The sequence below is a fragment of the Gorilla gorilla genome, chromosome 6 (assembly GCF_029281585.2).
Source record: "Gorilla gorilla gorilla isolate KB3781 chromosome 6, NHGRI_mGorGor1-v2.1_pri, whole genome shotgun sequence".
Classification (NCBI taxonomy): Eukaryota; Metazoa; Chordata; class Mammalia; order Primates; family Hominidae; genus Gorilla; species Gorilla gorilla.
In genome coordinates, this window is record NC_073230.2 from 149,884,375 (window position 1) to 149,908,025 (window position 23,651).

At 36.4% G+C, this 23,651-nt stretch overlaps 1 protein-coding gene across 5 annotated transcripts in view; it reads right to left on the bottom strand.

The window, feature by feature from the left end:
- Positions 1–23,651, bottom strand: part of BRAF (B-Raf proto-oncogene, serine/threonine kinase) — a 212,593-nt gene that overhangs the window by 53,330 nt on the left and 135,612 nt on the right. For 4 of the 5 annotated variants that reach the window (XM_055346424.2, XM_019031132.4, XM_055346425.2 and 1 more), the window contains exons 8-13: positions 20,585–20,744; positions 13,824–13,860; positions 9,607–9,743; positions 8,155–8,272; positions 4,578–4,662; positions 3,500–3,676 (exon numbers count right to left, since the gene is read on the bottom strand). In XM_055346424.2, coding sequence (XP_055202399.1) covers positions 3,500–3,676; positions 4,578–4,662; positions 8,155–8,272; positions 9,607–9,743; positions 13,824–13,860; positions 20,585–20,744 — 714 coding nt within the window. Of the gene's footprint in view, positions 1–3,499; positions 3,677–4,577; positions 4,663–8,154; positions 8,273–9,606; positions 9,744–12,279; positions 12,400–13,823; positions 13,861–20,584; positions 20,745–23,651 lie in introns of all 5 variants that reach the window. The other variant, XM_055346426.2, reaches the window with a different exon arrangement.

Below are 23,651 nucleotides of genomic sequence, written 5' to 3' on the forward strand. Positions count from 1 at the left end.
AAGAGTAAGGTTTGGCTGCTAGCATGTTGGGAATCAAATAAAAAGAGAGGGCTGGGGAAATCTCCCTTCATCATTTAGTAAGCACACAGTCATCAAATCCCCATGTTTTGGGAAAGATATCCATGTCCTAGACATAGATTAGGGTCTCCCAGTCCAGAGATATTTATTTTCCCCTCTCTAGAGAAGAAACTTCCAGTCTACTGCTAGGATAGGGACGGAGCAGTTACCTGGTGAGTAAGAGAACAGATTTAGAGAAATAACAGCTTTTCAAACAGGCCTTTCATTTTAACCCTTTCATCCCCTGAGATAGCTGATATTGCCAATTCCTGAGAATTGAGGATTCTACGGTATAAACCAGGTTGGCTTTCATTTCCCCACTGCCGACTGATCATTTAGCCTTTTGGGGTCTAAGTCTATGATCACTTTTCCACCTGCTCTCCAGCTTTCAAAATGTTGCTGATATTGTCTCATTCCTCTCTGTTATCCCCATCCTTATGTATCCATGTTTTAAAAAAAATTCCTTTATTACAGTTTTAGTGGAGTTCCAGGAAGGAGCAAAAATCTGTCACCTTAATCTGAAACTCATAGCCCTGTTAATAAGAGGAGTTTCAACCTGCCAAATCCTTCAGAAACTGAAGATGTGTCAGTACATTTAACCAGTTGTATGTTATCATCTTACAAGACAAAACAAAAAGAGAAAAGAAACTATATCCTCCTTGGTTAATTTTAAACTGGTACTAAAAAGTATACCCTGCTGGAGGGCTTAAAACTTGGAATTAATACTTTTTCAGTTACTAAAATCTAGGATAAACTGAATGGAATGATCTATGTTCATACTATCGTACACTCATTGCATCATGTTAAACGGTAAGATCTATTTAAAAACACAACCAAAGTGTTTCAGAGTAGATGACTAAAGTTTACACTGATAATCCCAAACTGTAAAGTGATATTTTGAAAATATATCACCTCTTCACTGACTGTTCTTCAGACTGCAGCACTATTCCAATTTGATAATGTTCTTCTTTACTGTTACTTCTTGACTTAATCCACCCACCTCGGCCTCCTAAAGTGTTGGGTTTACAGGCATGAGCCACTACACCCAGCCTGTTTGTTTTGGGACAGGGTCTCGCTCTGTTACCCAGGCTGGATGCAGTGGCACAATCACGACTCCTTGCATCCTCACACTCCTGGGCTCAAGTGATCCTCCCACCTCAGCCTACTGAGTAGCTAGGACTATAGGCAAGTGCCACCACACCTTGCTAAATTTTTTATTTTTTACAGAGATGAGGGTCTCCCTATGTTTCCTGGCTGGTCTTGAACTCTTAGGCTCAAGCAATCCTCCCACCTTGGCCTTCCAAAGTGCTGGGATTACAGGTGTGAGCCAACATGCCCAGCCACATTTCTCAGTTGTGATGTGAGAAGGATTTGGCATCTCTTTCTTCTGAAAGGTAAATCTATCAATAATATGCAGTTGTGTGTAATCATTTTCATTTAACAGTTATGTACTGAGTATGCCAGGTCCCATTCTAGGCATTAGGCATAAAATAATGAAAAAAAGCCCCTGCTCTCATACAGCCTGCATTCTAGTGGGGATAAAAGACAACAAACAAGTCAGATGGAGCTATGCGTTATAAAGAAAATCAAGCCTATGGGTATAGAGAGTGACAGAGTGATGTGGGGACATGTTAGTTATATAAGGTGAGCAAGGGTTTCTATTAAAAGGGGACATATGAACCGAGACACAAGGATATTTGTGGCATGTGTATCCTAAAGAGAATATAACAAACATAAAGGTCCTAAAGAAGGAACACGCTTGGCCTGCTGAAGAAATTGCAAAGAGACCAGTGGTGTGGGAAGAGAATAAGCCTTTGTTTCTCACTGAATGTTCACAATCTTTGCCATGGTTTACTCTTCCCAAGATTTTAATTCTTTTTTTTTTTTTTTTTTTTTTTGAGATGGAATTTTGCTCTTGTTGCCCAGGCTGGAGTGCAATGGTGTGATCTTGGCCCACTGCAACCTCTGCCTCCCGGGTTCAAGTGATTCTTCTGCCTTAGCCTCCCAAGTAGCTGGGATTACAGGCTTGTGCCTGGCTCATTTTGTATTTTTAGTAGAGACGGGGTTTCTCCATGTTGGTCAGGCTGGTCTTGAACTCCTGACCTCAGGTGATCCGCCTGCCTCGGCCTCCCATAGTTCTGGGATTACAGGTGTGAGCCACTGTGCCTGGCCAAGATTTTAATTATTTAAAAGCCTTTAGATTCGAACAGATTCAGAGATTCTAACTTATCTGAAACGTTGAGATTGTTTCAAGTCTAGGGGTAAGTGGGAGTGTTACTGAATAAGGTAATAATTTGCTGTAATAAGTATTTTGGCCAAATATAGGCTTGTAAACAATCTAAATTATAGATATATTGCCTAGTTTTGAGAAAGAGAAGGTGGTATAGTTGGAAGATCTAAGAGCCAGATCTGGTTTAGAGTCTTGGCTCTACACTTACTTGCTAGGAGCAATACTCAGAGTTGTAGGTGTTAGTACATATATACCCTTTTACTCTTTTATTCTAATTTTGTAATGTAAAAGTAGCATAGTGGTTACGGGGAAAGAATACTGGATTGGGAGTCAGAAATCCTGAGTTAAACACCTTTGGTGCCACTTATTAAATGTGTGCCCTTAGACAAGGAACTTAAAAGCCTCAATTTCCTTATCTGTAAAAAGAAAAAAGAGCTCCTTCATAACATTATAAAGATTAAATGACATAATAATCTATGTAAGTGAAAGCAATTTGTAAAAAACAAAATTAAGATCATACCTATTTTTAAACTTCTCACAGAGCTTTCAAATTCATATTTTACTGAGTTTATAATTTTCACCTAAGTGCTTTCAAAATTTGTTTAATTTTACCTTTTAATTTACCTATTCATTTGCACTTAAGAGTTGCAAAATTTAAAATTTATCCTTCAAAGTCAGTTCCCCATATTAGCTTATGGTAAACTTTATAAAATAACTCCTTAAATTGCATAGCAAAATTCAACAGATATGAACTCACTCTGAAATCCTCAAAAAGGGTCAGAATGCAGATTTTTCACTTTAACTTTATTAACTGACCATTTTGCAACCAAAAATACGGGCACTCAGAGAAACTGATTTGAAAAAGTAACTAATAACCATTCTGTTTACTTCAACAACTGCTAACAACTTTTTAGTAGGTTTTTGCTGTTTCTATCTTCTGAACCTCTCTTGCTTAGCTCAATCACTGAGTGCTAAGCCTAAGTTTGCAGTCATGTATTTATTATCAAATACTTGATATATGTTCTGAAGGCTGCACTAATCAGAGACATTTATTTTTTAGTATCATATTATTTACCAGCCATTAGTTAGCATCCTTATGTTCCTGGACAGTAATTTAAAATGCAATCCAAAAGAATAGCAGCCAAAACCTTTAAAACATCCTCAATGGTCTTCAAAAATAATTTACAAGACATTTAACAGAATGGAACTTACTCCATGCCCTGTGCAGTCTGTCGTGCAATATCTATAAGTTTGATCATCTCAAATTTGGTCTCAATGATATGGAGATGGTGATACAAGCTGGAGCCCTCACACCACTGGGTCACAATAGCCAGTTGTGGCTTTGTGGAATAGCCCATGAAGAGTAGGATATTCACATGTCGTGTTTTCCTGTACAAAGAAATGTGACAGTAAATATTAAATGTCGACAAACTTTAGCAATTCTTACAAAAGAGAACCAAAGTAGTCTATCGGTAAAATGTTGTCAGAAAAGGCTTTTTTTTTTTTTAAAAGGCAACAAAAGGATACATTTAGAAGAGACTGGCAATTGCCAAGTCTAACCTCCTACTTTATGCAGAGATATATTTTTAAATATATCTGACAGGCAACTAGAGGTTGCTTAAATACCTTCAACTACGGGAAGTTCATCACTCAGTTGTAGCTGACTCTCATATCTTTATTTAAGTGGTTCTGGTATTATAAAGTTTCCAAGTGTTGAGACAAAATCATTTTCTTACAACTTTCACCTCTGGCTTGCTTCCCTGGTCTGTTCTCTGGAATAACTTTTTTTTCCACACTCTGGAATAACTGTGCACTCTCTTGAACATAACAGCCTTCTGTGAACTAAATATCCTCAGTTCTGTTGATTATTTTCCCCCATTACACCTCTAGAATCTTCCCTATTTAGGTGGTCCTCACTAGACATATCCTAGTTTGTCAATGTTTCTAAAATTCCAGAGCCCAGGACTAAATACCACCTCTAAATGTATTCTGATAAGCTTAAAATTGGAGAGTATTCTTTTCATAAGTAGAACTATTACTTTATATTATCAGAATACTATACTTCCATTAATTCAGTCTAGGATTAAGTATTCTATCAGCCATACCATATAACATTGCATACTACTTAAAAGAATGTGGTTAAAGACAAAAATATACTCAGACATACTCTGTTTCTATAAATTTATCCATTTTGAGTAAATCTGTAAAGCTAATAGTCGCTACCACTGGGAACCAGGAGCTAATAAAAATAACTTCTTTCTCTGGAAAAGAGTAATTCACACAAGCTCACCTGAGTACTCCTACTTCATTTTTGAAGGCTTGTAACTGCTGAGGTGTAGGTGCTGTCACATTCAACATTTTCACTGCCACATCACCTAAAAGGCAATTGTTATTCCAAGTGTCATTTCAATTTTTAAAATTTAAAAGTATAAAACATTCTTGGGTGTTTTCACTATCATAGCCCTAACTCCATACCATTATTAAATCACAAATAAATTATACTTTAGCTATCTAAACTCCATTTGTTTTCTAAGGCTAAAAATTCAACTAACAATGATATTCCTGTACTAGTATTTCAAAATATCAATCCAAAAAATAGCCAACCTTGTTTGTTCCATGGAAATTTGGTAAAATCAATTAAGTACCCATGGTATTTTCCAAATTATTTGACAATATTAAATTATACTTACTAGGCTTAATATTTATTTACTAACTGAAACTGCAAGTAATGTTGAAACTACAATTACCAGGCCCTATGGAATTTTGCTTAAAAGTAGGAAACTATAAAACTTTTTTATCAGAGTAGTTAACATTTTTTTCAAATTTATGGATTACTTATGATACTTTCAATTAGGAAAATGACTAAAATTGTCACTAAAATTTAAAAAAAACTTTATGTGAGTTAATGGGTGCAGCACACCAGCATGGCACATGTATATATATGTAACTAACCTGCACATTTTGCACATGTACCCTAAAACTTAAAAGTATAATAATAAAAAAAGAAAATGATATTTTATTAAAATCATCAAAAAAAAAACTTTATGTGAAACAGCTGTAACGTCAACACTGCCAGTAGGTGTTTAAATTGGTACAACTACTTTGTAACATTGTTGGCAGCATTACTAAAACTGGACATATGCATACCCTGTGGTCTCACAATTCTGTCCTAGGTATATACCCAGCAATGGTTACATGTTCACCAAAAGACATACACTAAAAATGTTTACAGCACCAGCATCAATCAAAGCCCCAAACTGGAAACGATCCAATTGCAACAGATGAAAGAAGAAATCATGTTATAGTCACACAATGAAATACTATAAAGAGAATGAATGACCTCCAACTTCACACAACAATATAGATGAATCTTATAAACAATGTTGAGTGAAAAGGGCCGACACAAAAGAGTACATACTATGCACTTCCTGTTGTGATCACAGTGGTGGTTACCCTTGGGAGAGAGGTGATTGGCTAGAAGAGGACATGGGAGGGTGTTTCTAGAGTGCTAGTAATGTTCTGTTTATTTAATTTTTTTAGAGACAGAGTCTTGCTCTGTTACCTAGGCTGGATGGAGTGCAGTGGTGTGATCATGGCTCACTGCAGCCTTGAACTCCTGGGCTCAAGCCATTCTCCCACCTCAGCCTCCTCAATAGTTGGGAGTACAGGCACATGCCACCATGCCTGGCTAATTTATGTGCACTTTTATACACAGGCTGAGTATCCTTTATCCAAAATGCCTGGGACCAGAAGTGTCTCAAATTTCAAATGTTTTCTGATTTTGGAATATTTTGATTATACTTACCAGTTTAACATCCCTAATCCAAACATATGAAATCCTCCAATAAGCATTTCCTTTGAGCATCATTTCAGCACTCAGAAAGTTTTGGATTTTGGAGCATTTCGGGTTTGGGATTTTGGATTAAAGATACCCAACCTAGCCAGGTGCGCTGCCTCACACCTGTAATCCCAGCACTTTGGAAGGCCAAGGTGGGTGGCTCACCTGAGGTCAGGAGTTTGAGAACAGCCTGGCCAACATGGCAAAACCTCGTCTCTACTCAAAATACAAAAATTAGCCAGGGGTGGTGGTACGCGCCTATAATCCTAGCTACTCAGGAGGCTGAGGTAGAAGAACTGCTTGAATCTGGGAGGCAGAGGTTGTAGTGAGCCGAGATTGTGCCACTGCACTCCAGCCTGGGCGACAGAGCGAGACCTTGTCTCAAAACAAAACAAAACAAACAAAAATAAATAAATAAAGATACTCAACCTGTATGTATATTTTAATAAGTTAAATCAACATTGATTTTCCTCAATTATCAAAGTAATACAGTGCTTATTCTACTGTTTGTATCATAAAATACTTTACAGCACTTAAAAAAAGTTTAAAGACATTTTGAAGGTATAAAAAAATTCCCTTAATTATGTCACTCAAAAGTGACATTATATGTTATTAGGCTTTTACATGAATGTAGTGTGAATATTTATGAAAACCTGTGAAAAGACAGATTAAGGAGATATAAACTAAAACACAGTCTTTTTTTTTTTTTTTTTAGACAAGAGTCTCGCTGTTATCCAGGTTGGAGTGCAATGGCGGGATCTCGGCTCACTGCAACCTCCACCTCCTAGGTTCAAGCAATTCTCCTGCCTCAGCCTCCTGAGTAGCTGAGATTACAGGCGCCCACCACTAAGCCTGGCTAATTTTTTGTATTTTTAGTAGAGACGAGGTTTCACTATGTTGGCCAAGCTGGTCTCGAACTCCTGACCTTGGGTGATCCACCTGCCTCGGCCTCCCAAAGTGCTGGGATTACAAGCGTGAGCCACTGTGCCTGGCCTAAAATACTGTCATATAAAAAATTATGTTATATATTTCTATGAGCTCCATAATATGGTATCTTACACATACTGCTTTGAAAAATTTCATATACCAAAGACACCTTTCTATATCAATAAATGTACCTCTACCATGCCATTTTAACTCCTATATAATCACATATGATGGTATAAACTTATCCAATTCTCTATTAGTTGGATACATGTTCACTTTCACTTTTCATTGATATTAAACGTTTGATGAAAATACATCCACTACTCTTAATATAATCCAATTTAAAAAGATTTTGTCCAACCAAGAGGCAAATAATGATGTCTATTTTTTGAATTTGCAATTCTTTGATAACTAGTAAGGCTGAACATTTTGTATGTGTTTACTGGCCACTTATATTTCTTTGTTAATTTTTTTTTTTTTGAGACGGAGTCTCACTGTCGCCAGGGTGGAGTGCAGTGGCGTGATCTCAGCTCACTGCAACCTCCGCCTCCTGGGTTCCAGTGATTCTCCTGCTTCAGCCTCCCAAGTAGCTGGGACTACAGGCACGTGCTTCCACACCCAGCTAATTTTTGTATTTTTAGTAGAGATGGGGTTTCACCATGTTGGCCAGTATGGTCTCGATCTCCTGACCTCGTGATCAGCCAGCCTCAGCTTCCCAAAGTGCTGGGATTACAGGCGTAAGCCACTGCGCCCAGCCATTAAGTACATTTTTAATATGTTTACTTGTGACTTATAATACAAATAAAATTATCAGCTGAAAGACTCTAAAAGAAAATAAAATCCTTTTGCGGACTAGTTAACCTGGAGGAATTCCCCTTTAAAAATTATTACTGTAATAAAATGGTAGGAGTCCCGACTGCTGTGAACAGTTTTTATTTCCCATAATTTTTGTTAGAAACTTTTGGAGGAGTCCTGAAACTAATCAAAATAGTTTATTGATGCGAACAGTGAATATTTCCTTTGATGACATTTTTTACAAAATACAAGTTGTTAAACATATCCTATTATGACTTGTCACAATGTCACCACATTACATACTTACCATGCCACTTTCCCTTGTAGACTGTTCCAAATGATCCAGATCCAATTCTTTGTCCCACTGTAATCTGCCCATCAGGAATCTCCCAATCATCACTCGAGTCCCGTCTACCAAGTGTTTTCTTGATAAAAACAGTAAAAAAGTCAAGTCAAACCAAACAGAAAAAGAAAACCTTATGTTTCACCCTAAGTACATTACCTTATGCCTGAGAGGGATACAGGAAGAGATCCCCTTAAGAAAAATTCTCTGGAGGAATAGTACTTAAAAGTATGACTCTTAAAATACAAAACTTAAATTTAAGACTGAAGTCAATATTAGGATGGAAAAAATTTATTTATTTTTATTTTTTATTTTATTATACTTTAAGTTCTAGGGTACATGTGCACAACGTGCACGTTTGTTACTTATGTATACATGTGCCATGTTGGTGTGCTGCACCCATTAACTTGTCATTTACATTAGGTATTTCTCTTAATGCTGTCCCTCTCCCCTCCCCCTACCCCATGACAGGTCCCAGTGTGTGATGTTCCCTACCCTGTGTCCAAGTGTTCTCACTGTTCAATTCCCACCTATGAGTGAGAACATGTGGTGTTTGGTTTTCTGTCCTTGTGATACTTTGCTCAGAAGGATGGTTAGGATGGAAACAACTTATTAAAAAATATAAATTATTTATGGGGTATGAGCAGGAATGTATATTACTGAAATAAGTAAAACGTTTTTATCATCTGGAAGACTTTAAGGAGCAAGATAAGTGCTGCTATATTTGTGAATAGTTTTGGCTCTAAATCACAAAAAATTTTAAGTTAACCTATGGTAACTACTGACAATTCATCTAGGTAGTCTTTTTCAATCAGTGCTAAATTTCTTCACGTATCTTATCTAATTCGGTCTTTCCAAAAAAAAAAAAATCAACATATAAAATTACTTTGGTAGGGTAAAAGATCCTCTTATTCAACAATTAGTAGCAATACTACAGCTAAACAGTATTCGTTTTTTATTTTATTTTTAAATTTTACTTTAAGTTCTGGGATACATGTGCAGAATGTGCAGGTTTGTTACATACGTATACATGTGCCATGGTGGATTCATTTTGGAGACGAAAGTTGATTTTTTAAATAGGGAAGAATGTCCTTCAGTAGATATCTGAAATATCTGAATTCTGGACCAGCCTTTTCGTGCCTTCTAATACTAGCTTTCTCTCTTTTTCCTTACTTTAGAAACAGAATCCTGTTACTCTTCCAAAACTGCCTTTTACTAAATTATATTACAGATGACAGCAAAAAGCAGTGCTGTAGAAATATGCTTTAAGCAAAAAACTATCAGTTCTTAAATTTATTTAATTATGGGAATTCTGTGTCACATATGGACATAATATATCTAAAGGATAATATTATATTTGGCTGTGACTTCTAAGAAGAAAGAACTCAGAGAAAAAAAGATATCATATACTCTTACCATTCGATTCCTGTCTTCTGAGGATGAAGATGACTTCCTTTCTCGCTGAGGTCCTGGAGATTTCTGTAAGGCTTTCACGTTAGTTAGTGAGCCAGGTAATGAGGCAGGGGGGGTAGCAGACAAACCTGTGGTTGATCCTAAATTAGTGAAAAGAAAAATGTATACATTAAGGAGGAGCAAGTATGTTAATTTATCAGGGGTAGAAGGTTGGGGGATATTTAGACTTAATTTTAAAATGTAGTGCATGTTTAAATATAGACCTTTTGGAAAGGATGGGCCAAAAAGGGGCCTCATTTGGTGATTACAACTATAATTTCTTTTAGTTTTCTGGCCAATTTAATGACCTTTAAGATATCTGATGATAGACACATACTTTATTTACTGGTGCAAAATCTAGGAGAAAAACAATCTCTCTAAAACAAGACAGAAATACTAAAAATACTCCCAAGTTTCTGTTTCTTTGATGAAAAAAATCAAAAAGCAAAATAAATGTAAAAGCCTATATAACAAATACACTTTTAATTAATTATTTAATATTACCTCAACAGCCAATCAATATTAAAAAAAAGGAAACCCCCAGATGGAAACATTTTCTAATAATGGCCATAATGTTGAAAATATCTGACTTATTCATATTAATCACTAAACTCAAATATAATCCTAAACTACATGCTCTACTATTTAAGAGATATTGGTCAGTATCATTGGTTCCTGGAGGTTTACATTATTAAACAAAGATTATTTGTTACCTACAAAACAAAGTTAATGTAAATAAAGCCAGGCATATTCCTCAAGACTTTCTGAAAAATCTCTGCCTTTGTAAGTGAGAGCTTTGTTAAGTAAGCGCTATGGCCTCTCAGCCAAGTTACTATAAATACAAATATTCTATAGGTCAAGTGAGCCTGAGGAGTATACTCTTTGGAAGTGATCTCTGTTGGCAGGGTTGCATACCTTTCTCATGGCAAACATCCTGAGTTAAGGTACAGTAGCACCTGGTTCAGAAGAGTTCAGGGCAGTGAATCTTACTGGGGCCTGAATACAGCTGAGTAGAACTCAGATGTCCAGGCAATAGTTCTATATACAGAACAACAAAATGACCTCAAGAAAATAGATTCTTTTTAAAAAATGACTGCTACTCTTAAGGAAAAAAAGAGCCACTATCTTTCAGATAACAAGGATACCAATAACCACATTTAAATGTTTAATCTGTAGAAAATGTTTACCATTATTACATCATATTATATCACCACGTAGAATTTTCATGATCTCATATGCAATTTTCTAAAATAAAATGGTATCCACAATGTCTATTAAGTAGAGCACAATCCATTTTCTACCTTCCATTGATAATTTTCAACATTATAAAGCCTCGACTGCTTGACCAGGCTTCACGGTTATGATCTACTAAGTAGTTTTATTGTATCACTTAATTTAGTTGTATTACTCACTACTGTATGACTTCCATCCCATTCTATGGATTTTCTGAGAAACAGCAGGGCTGAGAGAGCAAAAATCTAAAGCACCATTACTACATTCAGAATATATAACAGATACTAACTAGCAAGAGTCAGTAAATATAAATCTTTAAAAATATTTAGAGAAAGACATCTGTCCCAATTTTTACTTTTTTTTTTTTTTTTTTTTTTTGAGATGGAGTCTTGCTCTGTCACCCAGGCTGGAGTACAATGGTGTGATCTCGGCTCACTGCAACCTCTGCCTCCTGGGTTCAAGCGATTCTCCAGCCTCAGCCTCCCAAGTAGCTGGGATTACAGGCATCCGCCATCATGCCTGGCTAATTTTTTTTGTATTTTTGTAGAGACGGGGTTTCACCACATTGACCAGGCTGGTCTCAAACTCCTGACCTCAGGTGATCCGTCCACCTCGGCCTCCCAAAGTGCTGGGATTACAGGCGTGAGCCACCGCGCCTGGCCCGACTTAAGTTTTTACAAATCAGTTTAACTACTAAATAAAACATGGCAAGATGAAATGGGAGAATGAAATTACACTGTAAACTTTCTTCTATTAGGACATAATTAAAAGGATAAATTCTCAAATTTCTGAAGTACACTGAAATATCTAAAATATGTTATAAATCTTTTTTTTTTCTTTTTTAACAGCTCCCTACCTTTGACAAAAATATACACATCCCATATTGGGGAAAAGAAAAACCCAAAAAACACTGCTAGTATTACAGAATCTGAAAAAAGGCCAAAAGCCTAATAAAATCTCATAATAGAAGTTTCCATTGACACTTTAATTTTCTTAAAAACCACAAAATTAACAAATATTAAGTCATCAAGAATAATCACTTAAATGCATTAAAATCAAAGGAATCCAGTAAGCTCTTCCCCACCCACCTTATTTATTCCCACCCGCTAAGTTTAAGAAATTATCAAGACCAAGAAGTAATAAAATAACAAAAAAACAAGATGGAAATCTCAGGTCAGGATTTTCTTGCTTTTAAAAATTTATGACAGACAGCATACACAAAGCTTGTGGCAGTGAGTATGTGTGAGACGCACATTCAGAGCATTCCAGCCAGGCCAAGCAGAAATTTAGTACTGAAAACTTTCACACTTACAAACACACGCTGTGAGGGTGAGGCACAAACAGCATCTGTAGTTTTATATTTAGTTTGCTTTGGGTGAAAACAAGAAAGAAGAGCCCAACTACCTCTGAACACTGGGCCAGGCTCAAAATCAAACACTATTTCACTGGGGACAGAATGTAGGAGGGGACTGGGAGTCCGGGATTGGTATTTCCGAAGACAGCGCATCAGCTGGTTCAAAGGGGCTGTTAGAAGAGAAAGAGAGGGGCAGGCAAACACAGGAAGACAGACACACAGAAGAAATGAAAGAAGTCATGGGGAATAAATAAGATGAATTGAAGCCTGCTTCATAAAATAATTCTGGACCAAAAATCTGCTTATTTTCATAAAATCCCAATGATTTTTTTAAAAAGTGACTCATGAAAAGGACAAGAAATGCCACTTGCTTTTAGGTACTAAGCAGGCTGTGTTTATGACTAAGTTAATTTTGTGATGCTAACATGATGGCAACATTTAAATGCTGGATGTATTAGGCAAAATTATCAAAAGCCACAGCTATTAAGACATACGAAAGTCAAACTGGCAGCAACATTAATTGGCAGGTTCATGAAATAACAAACAGGAAAAAAAAAGCTTGTGTAACTATGTGCTAACATCAATACCAAGTCCAGAGTATACAATGCAGGCTTATTATTATTTTGGTTGCTTTGTGGGTATACAGAAACATAACAAAAGAAGGTTTATAACAATGTTTACTCAATGTAAAATATTGTTGAATCTGGGCTTAGATATTTTGAAGATAAAGAAGGTCACAGTGAAGAGGTCAACTCTAAGCATGATAAGCAGTTATTACAGGTCTTCCTTACTAGGCAGAAGACAACAGGGAAGGTAAGTGTAAAGGACCTCCTGGAAGAACACTTCAAGATAGTCTCAAATATCACCTCTTATAAAACATTATATAGGGTAATGCTTACAAAAAGTATTTTCTTAAGCAATGTTTGTCTTACGTGCTAGAGTGAATACTAGATGAAAATTCAGTTGGAAATCTCAATTCAGTTTCTCATTTGTGTATTTACTGACCTAAGAAGAGGACAAATGGGCTTTGCCATTATGGGTCTGTTCTATAAAATGTACATTTAAAACACTTCCAGAAAGTTGAAGGAAGTGGTTGATAATGTCTGACAAACCCCCTCTTCAGAATGATTTAGCAAAGTAAAGTTTTATCTGATTCTAAGGTCAATCTTTAAGTATCAGTGGAGCCCCACAAAGGAAATTTATCAACAATAGCTTTCAAGATGGTTGGAAATTAATAAAGCGGGTATAATAATTAAGGATCTTTCCTTGGTAAGATATTTTAAAACTGTAGTCTACGGCCATACCATCCTGAACGTGTCCGATCTTGTCTGATCCTGGAAGAAATTTTAAAACTGTAGATAATACATTTTAAGACTTCCTTTTATGTCCAGTCATCTTTTCTACTCATGTTATAAACTAGTTAACATTTTATTAGAGGTAAATGACAAATACTACAGAAAAACAAAAAAATTTTGGGTTTCTCTACACATTTTTCTCTGTGTCTGTTACTTGAAAGAGGCAAGTATAAAAGAAATAAGCAGCAAAGCAATTGCAGTTTCCTTGAGTTTTTAAAAAACCTGAAATCACTACTTACCTCCATCACCACGAAATCCTTGGTCTCTAATCAAGTCCTACAAATAAATAGTAATGTATATTTATTCCAAGCAAGCATATAATCAGAAAGTAGCGATAACACTGAATTTTCCACTAACATTAAAAGAATTATTTTATTAATTAAAACAATACATCTTATAACTATTACACAAAACAATTTGGAATTATCTAGTGAACATAATACAATCTAAATTTTGAAGCACTTGCCAATGTAAACCTATAATGAAACAATTATTAGTCCTAATCAAATGTTGATGTCCATTTCAGGCCATTCAAAACCAATGGCTTCCATCATCCTCAACAATCTAATGCAGGAGCAGAAAACCAAATACTGTGTTTTCTCACTTATAAGTGGGAGCTGAATGATAAGAACAAGTGGACACATGGGGGAAACAACACATACTGGGGCCTGTTGGAGGGTGGATGGTAAAAGGAGGAAGAGCATCAGAAAGAATAACTAATGGATGCTGTGCTTCATACCGAGGTAATGGGATAATCTGTGCGGCAAACTGCTGTGGCACACGTTGACCTACGTAACAACCCTGCACATCCTGCACATGTACCCCTGAACTTTGGAAATAAATAAATTTTTAAAAAATGGCTTCATCAATCCTTAAAAAAAATTATACTGGTGCATATTAAGAGAGATAAAAATGTTCATATCCTTTGATTCTGTAATTCCACTTCTGGGAACTTTTCTTAAGGAAATAATTCAGAAGAAAAAGTGATATGCACAAAGATGTTTAGTGCAACATTATCCATCATACTAAAAAGTTATAACTAATTATTTCTCTATTATAGGCATTTTGACATATTTTGGTTAAGAAAATTATGGTGTATCAATTTAATGAAGTATTATGCAGCTACTAAAATAATTATGAAGCTTGAATCATGAAACATGTTTACAGTATAATTTAAAAATATAAAATTAAAAGTACACTGGTTACAATCATAAAAATATGGATGGATAAGGGCACACTAGAAGAGGAAAGAAACCAAATGGCTCATAGAAAGGTTTTGTTAAAATTTGTCCTTTGAGACTCAGTTGCTCTGTCGCCCAGGCTGGAGTGCAGTGGCGTGATCTTGGCTCATTGCAACCTCTGCCTCTTGGGTTCAAGTGATCCTCCTGCCTCAGCCTCCTGAATACCTGGGACTACAAGCATGCACCACCATGCCCGGCTAATTTTTGTTATTTTTAGTAGAGACGGGGTTTCACCATGTTGGCCAGGCTGGTCTTGAACTCCTGACCTCAGGTGATCCGTCCACCTCAGCCTCCCAAAGTGCTGGGATTACATGCATGAGCCGCCGCAACCGGCCACTAAAATTTGTCTTTATTATTAAAATATAGCTCTTTATGCGCTGGGTGTGGTGGCTCAAGCCTGTAATACCAGCACTTTGGGAGGCTGAGGCGGGTGGATCACAAGGTTAGGAGTTTGAGACCAGCCTGGTCAACATGGTGAAACACCATCTCTACTAAAAATACAAAAATTAGACAGGCATGGTGGCACACGACTGTAATCCTAGATACTCAGGAGGCTGAGGCAGGAGAATTGCTTGAACCTGTGAGGCGGAGGCTGCAGTGAGCTGAGATTGCACCACTGCACTCCAGCCTGGGTGACAGAGTAAGACTCCGTCACAGAAAAAAACAACAACAAAAAACTATATATATATTTAGCTCTTTATAACAACGATGGTAGTGGGGACAGTCGCTACTGGTAATGCAATTTGGGCCTTGATGGGTAGAACTTGCATTAGTCTGTTTATTTAGTTTAACTTAAATATGAAGGATTGAACGGCCCCAAATATCTCTGAATAGTCTCTGCAAATAGACAACTTTTTGTTTACAGGCTAAAACAAAGTAAATTCTTTAAAGATGTATTTCTATCATGTTTAATGTATAATATAAAGTCTTCAACATTTTCTACAGAATAATCAAATACATACCTGAAAACAAGGTGATAGGAGTTATATGGCTACCACCAAATATAAAAATCCTAGTGATGTCATTAACTTTCCATTCTTGAGAGCTTACAATCTCATTGGAAGTAAGATGCACACATTGGAAGTAAGTGAAAATCAAATAATTTAAGAATAATTGCATAAGAATATAATAAAAGAGATGCCAAAGTTTGCTGCTCAATTGATTGCCAACTAAGTGATACAGGTGATAAGATTTTGAGATGAAGTCTTGCTCTTGTCACCCAGGCTGGAGTGCAATGGCACGATCTTAGCTCACTGCAACCTTTGCCTCCTGGGTTCCAGCGATTCTCCTGCCTCGGCCTCCCGAGTAGCTAGGATTACAGGCGCCTGCCACCATGCCCGGCTAATTTTTTATTTTTGGTAGAGATGGGGTTTCATCATGTTGGCCAGGCTGGTCTTGAACTCCTGACCTCAGGCGATCCGCCTGCCTCGGCCTCCCAAAGTGCTGGGATTACAGGTGTGAGCCACTGCATCCAGCCGATAAGATTTTTAGTGCTGTGTATGATAACTATAGGACTTGGTCACTGATAAAGCAGTCAAGGAACTACTCTGAGTTGGGGTTTCAGAGATAGAGAGGCATGTAGAAAAGCAAAGAGTCTTTCAGGTGGAAGGAACTACAAGACAAAGGCCATATCCCTTTCTTTTCTGTTGCATCAGCTCTGAAACTCTCCACAACTATGGATTAACCAAATTTTGCTTTCTCCACTCTTACAAGTTACTGCTAGTAACAACATAAACTTAGATTCTTTAATTCCGAATGTGTTCTTAAAGCTCCTTGACAATCTTTTCTACTCATTCTAGGTTACAAAGGTTCTTCTAGCATTTGAAAACTGGATATTTCAACTTTTTTCCCACTCTTTTGTAGTTCCTTCTCTTACTTACATCCCTTCCCTTCATCATAATAGAGAAAACAAAAGCCATCAAACAACTTTTCTGCTCTAATATCTATAACTATTTGCATATTAATATTAGCTATAATTTCTGAATTCTTATTATGTACCAGGCATAATAAGCAATTCAAACCACTATAGAAGGTAAACACTACTAGCCCCAGGATTAAATAATTTGCCCAATATCACACAGTCTGTAAAGAGTTACAGAGCTGGCTATGTCCATCTTTAATTCTTCACAGTCTCTGAGAGACATAATTTCCAAGCTCAAGGAATTTTATTACATCAATCATTTCCTCTCTTGTTATCTTCAATTTCTCTTCACTGGCTTCTTCCTCTCCAGTTACAAATATACTAATGTCTCTTACATTAAAATCAATTGTCCCTTGGCTGGGTGCAGTGGCTCACGCCTGTAATCCCAACACTCTGGGAGGCTGAGGTGGGTGGATCACTTGAGGTCAGGAGTTCAGGACCAGCTTGGCCAACATGGCAAAACCCTACTAAAAATACAAAAATTAGCTGGGCATGATGGCGGGAGCCTGTAATCGCAGCTACTCGAGAGGCTGAGGCAGGAGAATTGCTTGAACCCGGGAGGTGGAGGCTGCAGTGAGCAGCGATCACACCACTGCACTCCAGCCTGGGTGACAGAGCAAGACTCCATCTCAAAAAACAAAACAAAACAAAAACAAAAACCGAAAAACCAAAAAAAATTGTCCCTCAACCCTGAATCAAGCTATCCTCTTTCGTCATTCCTTCACAGCCAAGCTTCTCAAAATTAACACTTAATCCTACTTCCTCACCTGCTGCCTTCTCCTCTTACTGGCCCTCTAAAACAGCTCTCAATGAAGTAAAGATGACATTTCAATTGCCAAAATTGACAGTCCTTTCAGTCTTTATCTCATTTGAATCGTAATGGCAACTGACACCAACTACTTTGGTATTCTTGAAACCCCTTTTCTTCCTTTGGCTTCTGCAACACTTTTTCTTAGTTATCTGGGGCTAGACTTAGGAAGAGCCAGCTCATAAAGGAGACAGAGAGTCTCTGCCTGCACCTCCAATGTTAATGTTTATCAGGGTTACATTTTCTCCCCTTTTCAATTTACATATGCTCTTTGAGCAATTTACATCAATGGCTTTAACTGACATAAATATGCTAATTACTCCTAAATCTGTATCTCTACTCAAGGTCCTTATATCCAACTGCTGCTGGATTTCTAAACCTGAAAGTCCCACAGGCATCTTAAAGTCAATATATCCCCCCAAAAAGCTAAAATTTCTCCCTCTGCAAACCTCGTTTTCCTTTGGTATTTAACAAACTGTACTATTTACCAGAAACTCGGTCTATAAGCTAAGTATCTATAAGCCAGAAACCTAGCATTATCCTCTACTTCTCATATTTTTCACTCCTCTCCTCTACTACGAAACAGTATAGTGGTTAAGTATAAGAGAGAAAGGCCAGGTTTGAACCCACTTCAGTAATTTATCAGCAGTGTAATCTGGGTATGTTTCTTAACCTCTGTAAATCTAATTTTCTTAACAGTAAAATAAAGATAATAATAGTACATAACCTATGAGTTTTTATGAGGATGAAATAAGAAAGTCTACGTAAAGCACTTAGCATAGTCCTGTATATAATAAGTATTCATAAATAGTAGTCATTTTCAACATGATTCCTAAGACTCTTACCACTAATTCACTAATTCATAGTCTCCCTCCCCAAAACACACTCTTTCTCAGCACCAATGCTATTACTTGAGTTTAAATATCATTCTTGTCTGAAATACTGTAAAAACCACATTATTGACAGTCCTGCCTCTATGTGTTTCCCATTTCATCTATCCTCCACTCTACCATCAAAGATTTTTCTAAAATATAGAGCTGATGACTTCCTCTCACAATCAAAATTCTTCAGATTGCCTAGCACTGCTTTAGATTTCAGAGTAATACACAAAGCCTTTCACTGTAGATATTACCTGCCTAGTTTCACCTTCCACCATTCCCCAAGCCTTCTCCTGGACCCTAAACTTCAATATCAACTATTAATTACATTCCATGTAAAGGCACTTCTATGCCTTTCATTTCCTTAACAAATGACTTTCCTAACCCCCTTACGTAGTGTACTCCTACTTATTCACCATAATCTGGCTTAAATGTTGTCCCTTCTCTGCTCAATATTCCTAGATCCAACCAGATGGAGTTTATTACCTCCTTCTCTAAACTACCATTATATATTTTGTAATTATCTATTTAAATGTTTGATTCACCTATTAGACTGTGACTTCCTTGAGGGCAAAGGCCATGTGCTAATTCATAAATAATTCCCAATTGCCTAACACAATGCATAGCCCACAGTTATTAGTAGATCTTTTTAATGGAATCATAAGTGCTTGAACATGAATAAAAATGCTAAAGAGTTTGCACTTTACCTTGTAATCAACAGTAAGTCACTAAAAGTTTTGGAACAAGAGAACAGATGATGCTAGAGGTGTAAAAAAATTCTGACAGTTGCAAAAGGAATGGAAATGGATAGAGAGAAATCAATGGCAGAAAATCTATTTAGGAGATTAATGTAGTATATAATTCAAGTGAAAAAATATGGGCCCAAATGGCGGCGGTAATAAGTAAAAACCAGTCTGAGATGCACATGAAAAGGTGATACCCTGTGACTGGTTACGAGAGAGGATGAAAAGGCAAGATACAAAGATGACACTCTAAATAAAGCCCAACAGACCAGGGAACAGGGGTAACAATCAGAGAAAAAGGGAATAGTCTAAAAGGATGACAGTTTTCAAAGTAAAGATGAAGGTTGCAATTTTGGACAGACTGAGAACAACCCTAACCTGGACATATGGTTTGATTTCTTATATCACATTCTCCTTTTCCCCTTTCTTCCTTTGTTTTTAGGTCTTGCTAGATAGAGGTGAACCTTGCTAGTTAAGGAAAACTAGTACTAGAAAAAAGTCACTTAAAATGAACCCAATAAAAATAGAGAAAATTTCTTAGTAAAAAGTGGGAAGAAAGTCTGATTTGCAAATTTACCTAAAATTACAAAATTAAAATTTATAATAGTTTTTCTTTTATATTAATATTTAATAAAATTTATAGTTTCAATTATATGCTAATTTTAAAATAAACACAGAAAAAATCAAGTTTTTGTTGGTCATAATGCCAAGCTTATAATAGCACAAATTGAAATTCTTTTCTTTTGAGAAAGGGTCTCACTGTTGCTCAGGCTGGAGTGCAGTGGTGCAAACATAGCTCACTGCAGCCTTGACCTCCTGGGCTCAAGCAATCTCCCACCTCACCCTCCAGAGTAGCTGGGACTACAGGCATGCCTCACCATGCATGGCTAATTTGTTTTACTTTTGGTAGAGATGGGGTCTCACTATGTTGCCTAGGCTGGTCTCTAACTTCTGGGTCAAGCATTCCACCCATCTTGGCCTCCCAAAGTGTTGGGATTACAGGCATGAGCCACTATGCCTGGCCTGAAATTCTTAATTTCATATCCACCTCTTATAGCACAATCATAATCATTTTTATAAAAGTTTTAAAGAACTTAATCAATTCTGTCAAGGGCTTTTATCAGTCCTTTGATATTTAAACCATTTTCATTTGAAGATGACTTTTATAGAGATGGTATCATAAGGGAAAAAAATCAGAGTGACTGTATAACCTGGAGTCAGTGAAATATTTAATGCCATCAGAGAGAAACCAGAAGCTTTTCTGATTTGTGATTCACAAGAAGCTTATCACTTAAAATAACTGTGATAAATGAAAAACGGCACTTATTTCTGATCTAAGTTATAATTATAGCAGAAAAATAAAGATACATACTTGGTTTTTTTTAGTTCTAGCAATGCTGGATACTTACATCAATATTGACAGGTTCTATTGTGTTTATATGCACATTGGGAGCTGATGAGGACCGGTCTCGTTGCCCAAATTGATTTCGATGATCTTCATCTGCTGGTCGGAAGGGCTGCGGAATTGGAATGGATTTTGAAGGAGACGGACTGGTGAGAATTTGGGGCCTGGAAAAATGAAGTCATTGGAAGATAAGATTCAGAGTAACGATATAAAGGTAATAATATTTAAAAAGGAAGATAAAAGGATTTTCTTGTTTTTATATTCTCAAAATCATTAAAGCATTAAAAACCTAGCAGTAATGACTTTTAAAAGTATTAATTTAAAAATCCAATACTGCCAAAGCTGCCTTGCTCAAGTAGGCCCTCCAGGAACTATCAATGATAAGACCACTGATTCTTACCTAGAAAACACTAGGGAAATTTACATATGGCTAGAAATTACCTGTGGCCATCAACTGAAGAAGTTCAACCTTTGAAGTTATATAAAAATGCTCTGAGAATGACTGAATATAATTTGCCATTTTTTTCTAACATTGTCTTGACATCTGAATTTACTAAAATGAAAATTTTACATATTAAGAAATTATAAATATTTTGAGAATACAAATGCATATTTCAGGACCTGAATGATGTACTTGTTCCTTTACAGGAGTTGAATGAAAATCCAGAACAATATTGAAAAATCCTTTTCAAATTCAGAAGATGATCCTCAGAGTGCCAATATCTCTCATATTCTGGATTTTTTATCATGCCCATTATTGATAACAGAGACACAAGAGAATCATATATTAACCACTAAAGCAAATATTTTTGAAAACTGCTATTTGGAAAACCACCAAAATGTTACATTTGTATGCTATTTGGAAAATCACCAAAATATGTTACATACCTATTTCGGTATGGTAGCTAAATAACATAGTCTATGATATCTCACCCTAAAATGAACCTGGCACTCACAGAGAACACTAAAGTTTTGAGACTAGATTGTAAACACTTCGAAGGATGTAGCCCCTCAGAAAGGGTATCCTAGGAGTGGGGAAATGAGTGTCACTTGATAGATGAGGTAAGCTGTCTCACTTAACTCCATCAGGACCAATGAATGGCTAAGTGCCAATAAGCTCTCTTCACATATTGGTTATCATTCCACCCTATTTTATGCAAACTAATTATTAGTGGTTACTAAGACACAGCTAGAAGGACAATGTTGAGGGAATAAAAAGACACTTTTGTGAGACGTGAGGAATGGGAAAAAAAATATAGTAGGAAAGAAATGAATAAAGGTTTGAAGAGCCAAGGAAGCCTAACAGTGAAAGTCAGTCTCTGAATAAAACATGTCAGAATCTGAACCACACCAGTTCACAATTTTACTTCTTTGAAGCATATTATTAAAGATAAGGAAAGAAGTTTTGACTTCATGTGTTTATATTAACGAAATGAATCCACTTAGAATTGATATGCAAATAATAAAATACTATGTACTAAAAAAAATTGGTATCGGCTCAATGAGAATTATAGGTAAGAAACAAGCCTTTAGGAAAATTAGCATGTTCCATCTAGGTCCTTTTTATTTTTTCTGATTATTGAGAAACTTTTGGTTTGTGACAGAGCTGTCTTTATTTTTGCTTTAGGTAGCCAAATATATGTCTATAGCTAGAAAATTTTAGGAGCAGGAAAAAGAATGCAAAAATGACATTAGTCAATAAAGTTTTAGAAAGGGCACTGACTGTCAGACAACTATTTACAGGCTGATTTAAAGTCTCAAGGCTGGCCAGGTGCAGTGGCTCATGCCTGTAATCCCAGCACTTTTGGAGGCCAAAGCAGGTGGATCACCTGAGGTCAGGAGTTCAAGACCAGCCTGGCCAACATAGTAAAACCCCGTCTCTACTAAAAATACAAAAATTAGCTGGGTGTGGTGTTAAGGGCCTGTAATCCCAGCTACTCAGGGGGCTGAGGCACAAGAATCACTTGAACCAGGGCGGCAGAGACTGCAGTGAGCCAAGATCACGTCTCTGCACTCGCCTGGGTGACAAAGTGAGACTCCATCTTAAAAAAAAAAAAAAAAGGCTTAAAATTGGAAAAAGTATGAATTAACTAGAATTGCATAAGATAGTCTACTGTAATAATTGATCTGGGATAGGCAGAGATGGCAGTAAGTCACTTCTGAAACTCACCAAGTTAGGAATATGACAGAAACATGTAGTAGATAACAAATCAGAGTTAAGTATGCAAAAGACATTGGTCCAGAAGAAAAACAAAAGCCAGATTTAATCTAAGACACTTCACTATCATATCTAAAGAATGTATATATTAGAAAATGATGATATCTGCGTATTATACAAAATCAGAGAAACTCAATTTGGTAGTTGGTATCTAATAGTTGTGTCTTGGTCCACCAAGTCAACTTCTCTAGCTTTCAGGGCAAGTACAAGGGAACACTTGAAGTGATCATAATCTGATGTCATTGAATATCTCAGCCATGTCCTAATTCTATGCTTAACAAAAACAGTCTTCTGATTATAATTTGATTTCCCATAAATCTCTTACAAAAGAAGAGTGAGTGCTGGCGCACACAACACAAAAAGTCTAATTTACATAACAGGTATATTTTTCACTGAAAAATATTACCTGGTATCCTGATTCAATTTTTTTTTCTGATTTCAGTTAATACAAACCAGTATAACTCCCAATCTCATCATTTCTGGGAATCGATAAAATTACATTACCATACTGGGAAATTTTTCCACTAACCAAGGTAACTTATACCCTATGAAGTATCTTGGCAGTCAGCAAACTGGCTTTCTCCCAATGATACCTGTATCTATCTTGCAGTAAACCTCTTTAAAGCAGTACCAAATTAAAGACAAAAGGAATTTTAATTATAATACCCTTCAGCAAATTACCAGTTAGTTTAGATCTCATTCTTAATCTAGAATATTTAAAAGTTTTGAAAACTTTGGTCTGGTGATACGTACATTTTAAATGTTGACCTCTCATAAATTTATACCTTCTACAGCATTTTTAAAAAGTAGAAAAGGAGGTATCTCTCACTTTGTATTCAAAACTGGGCAACGT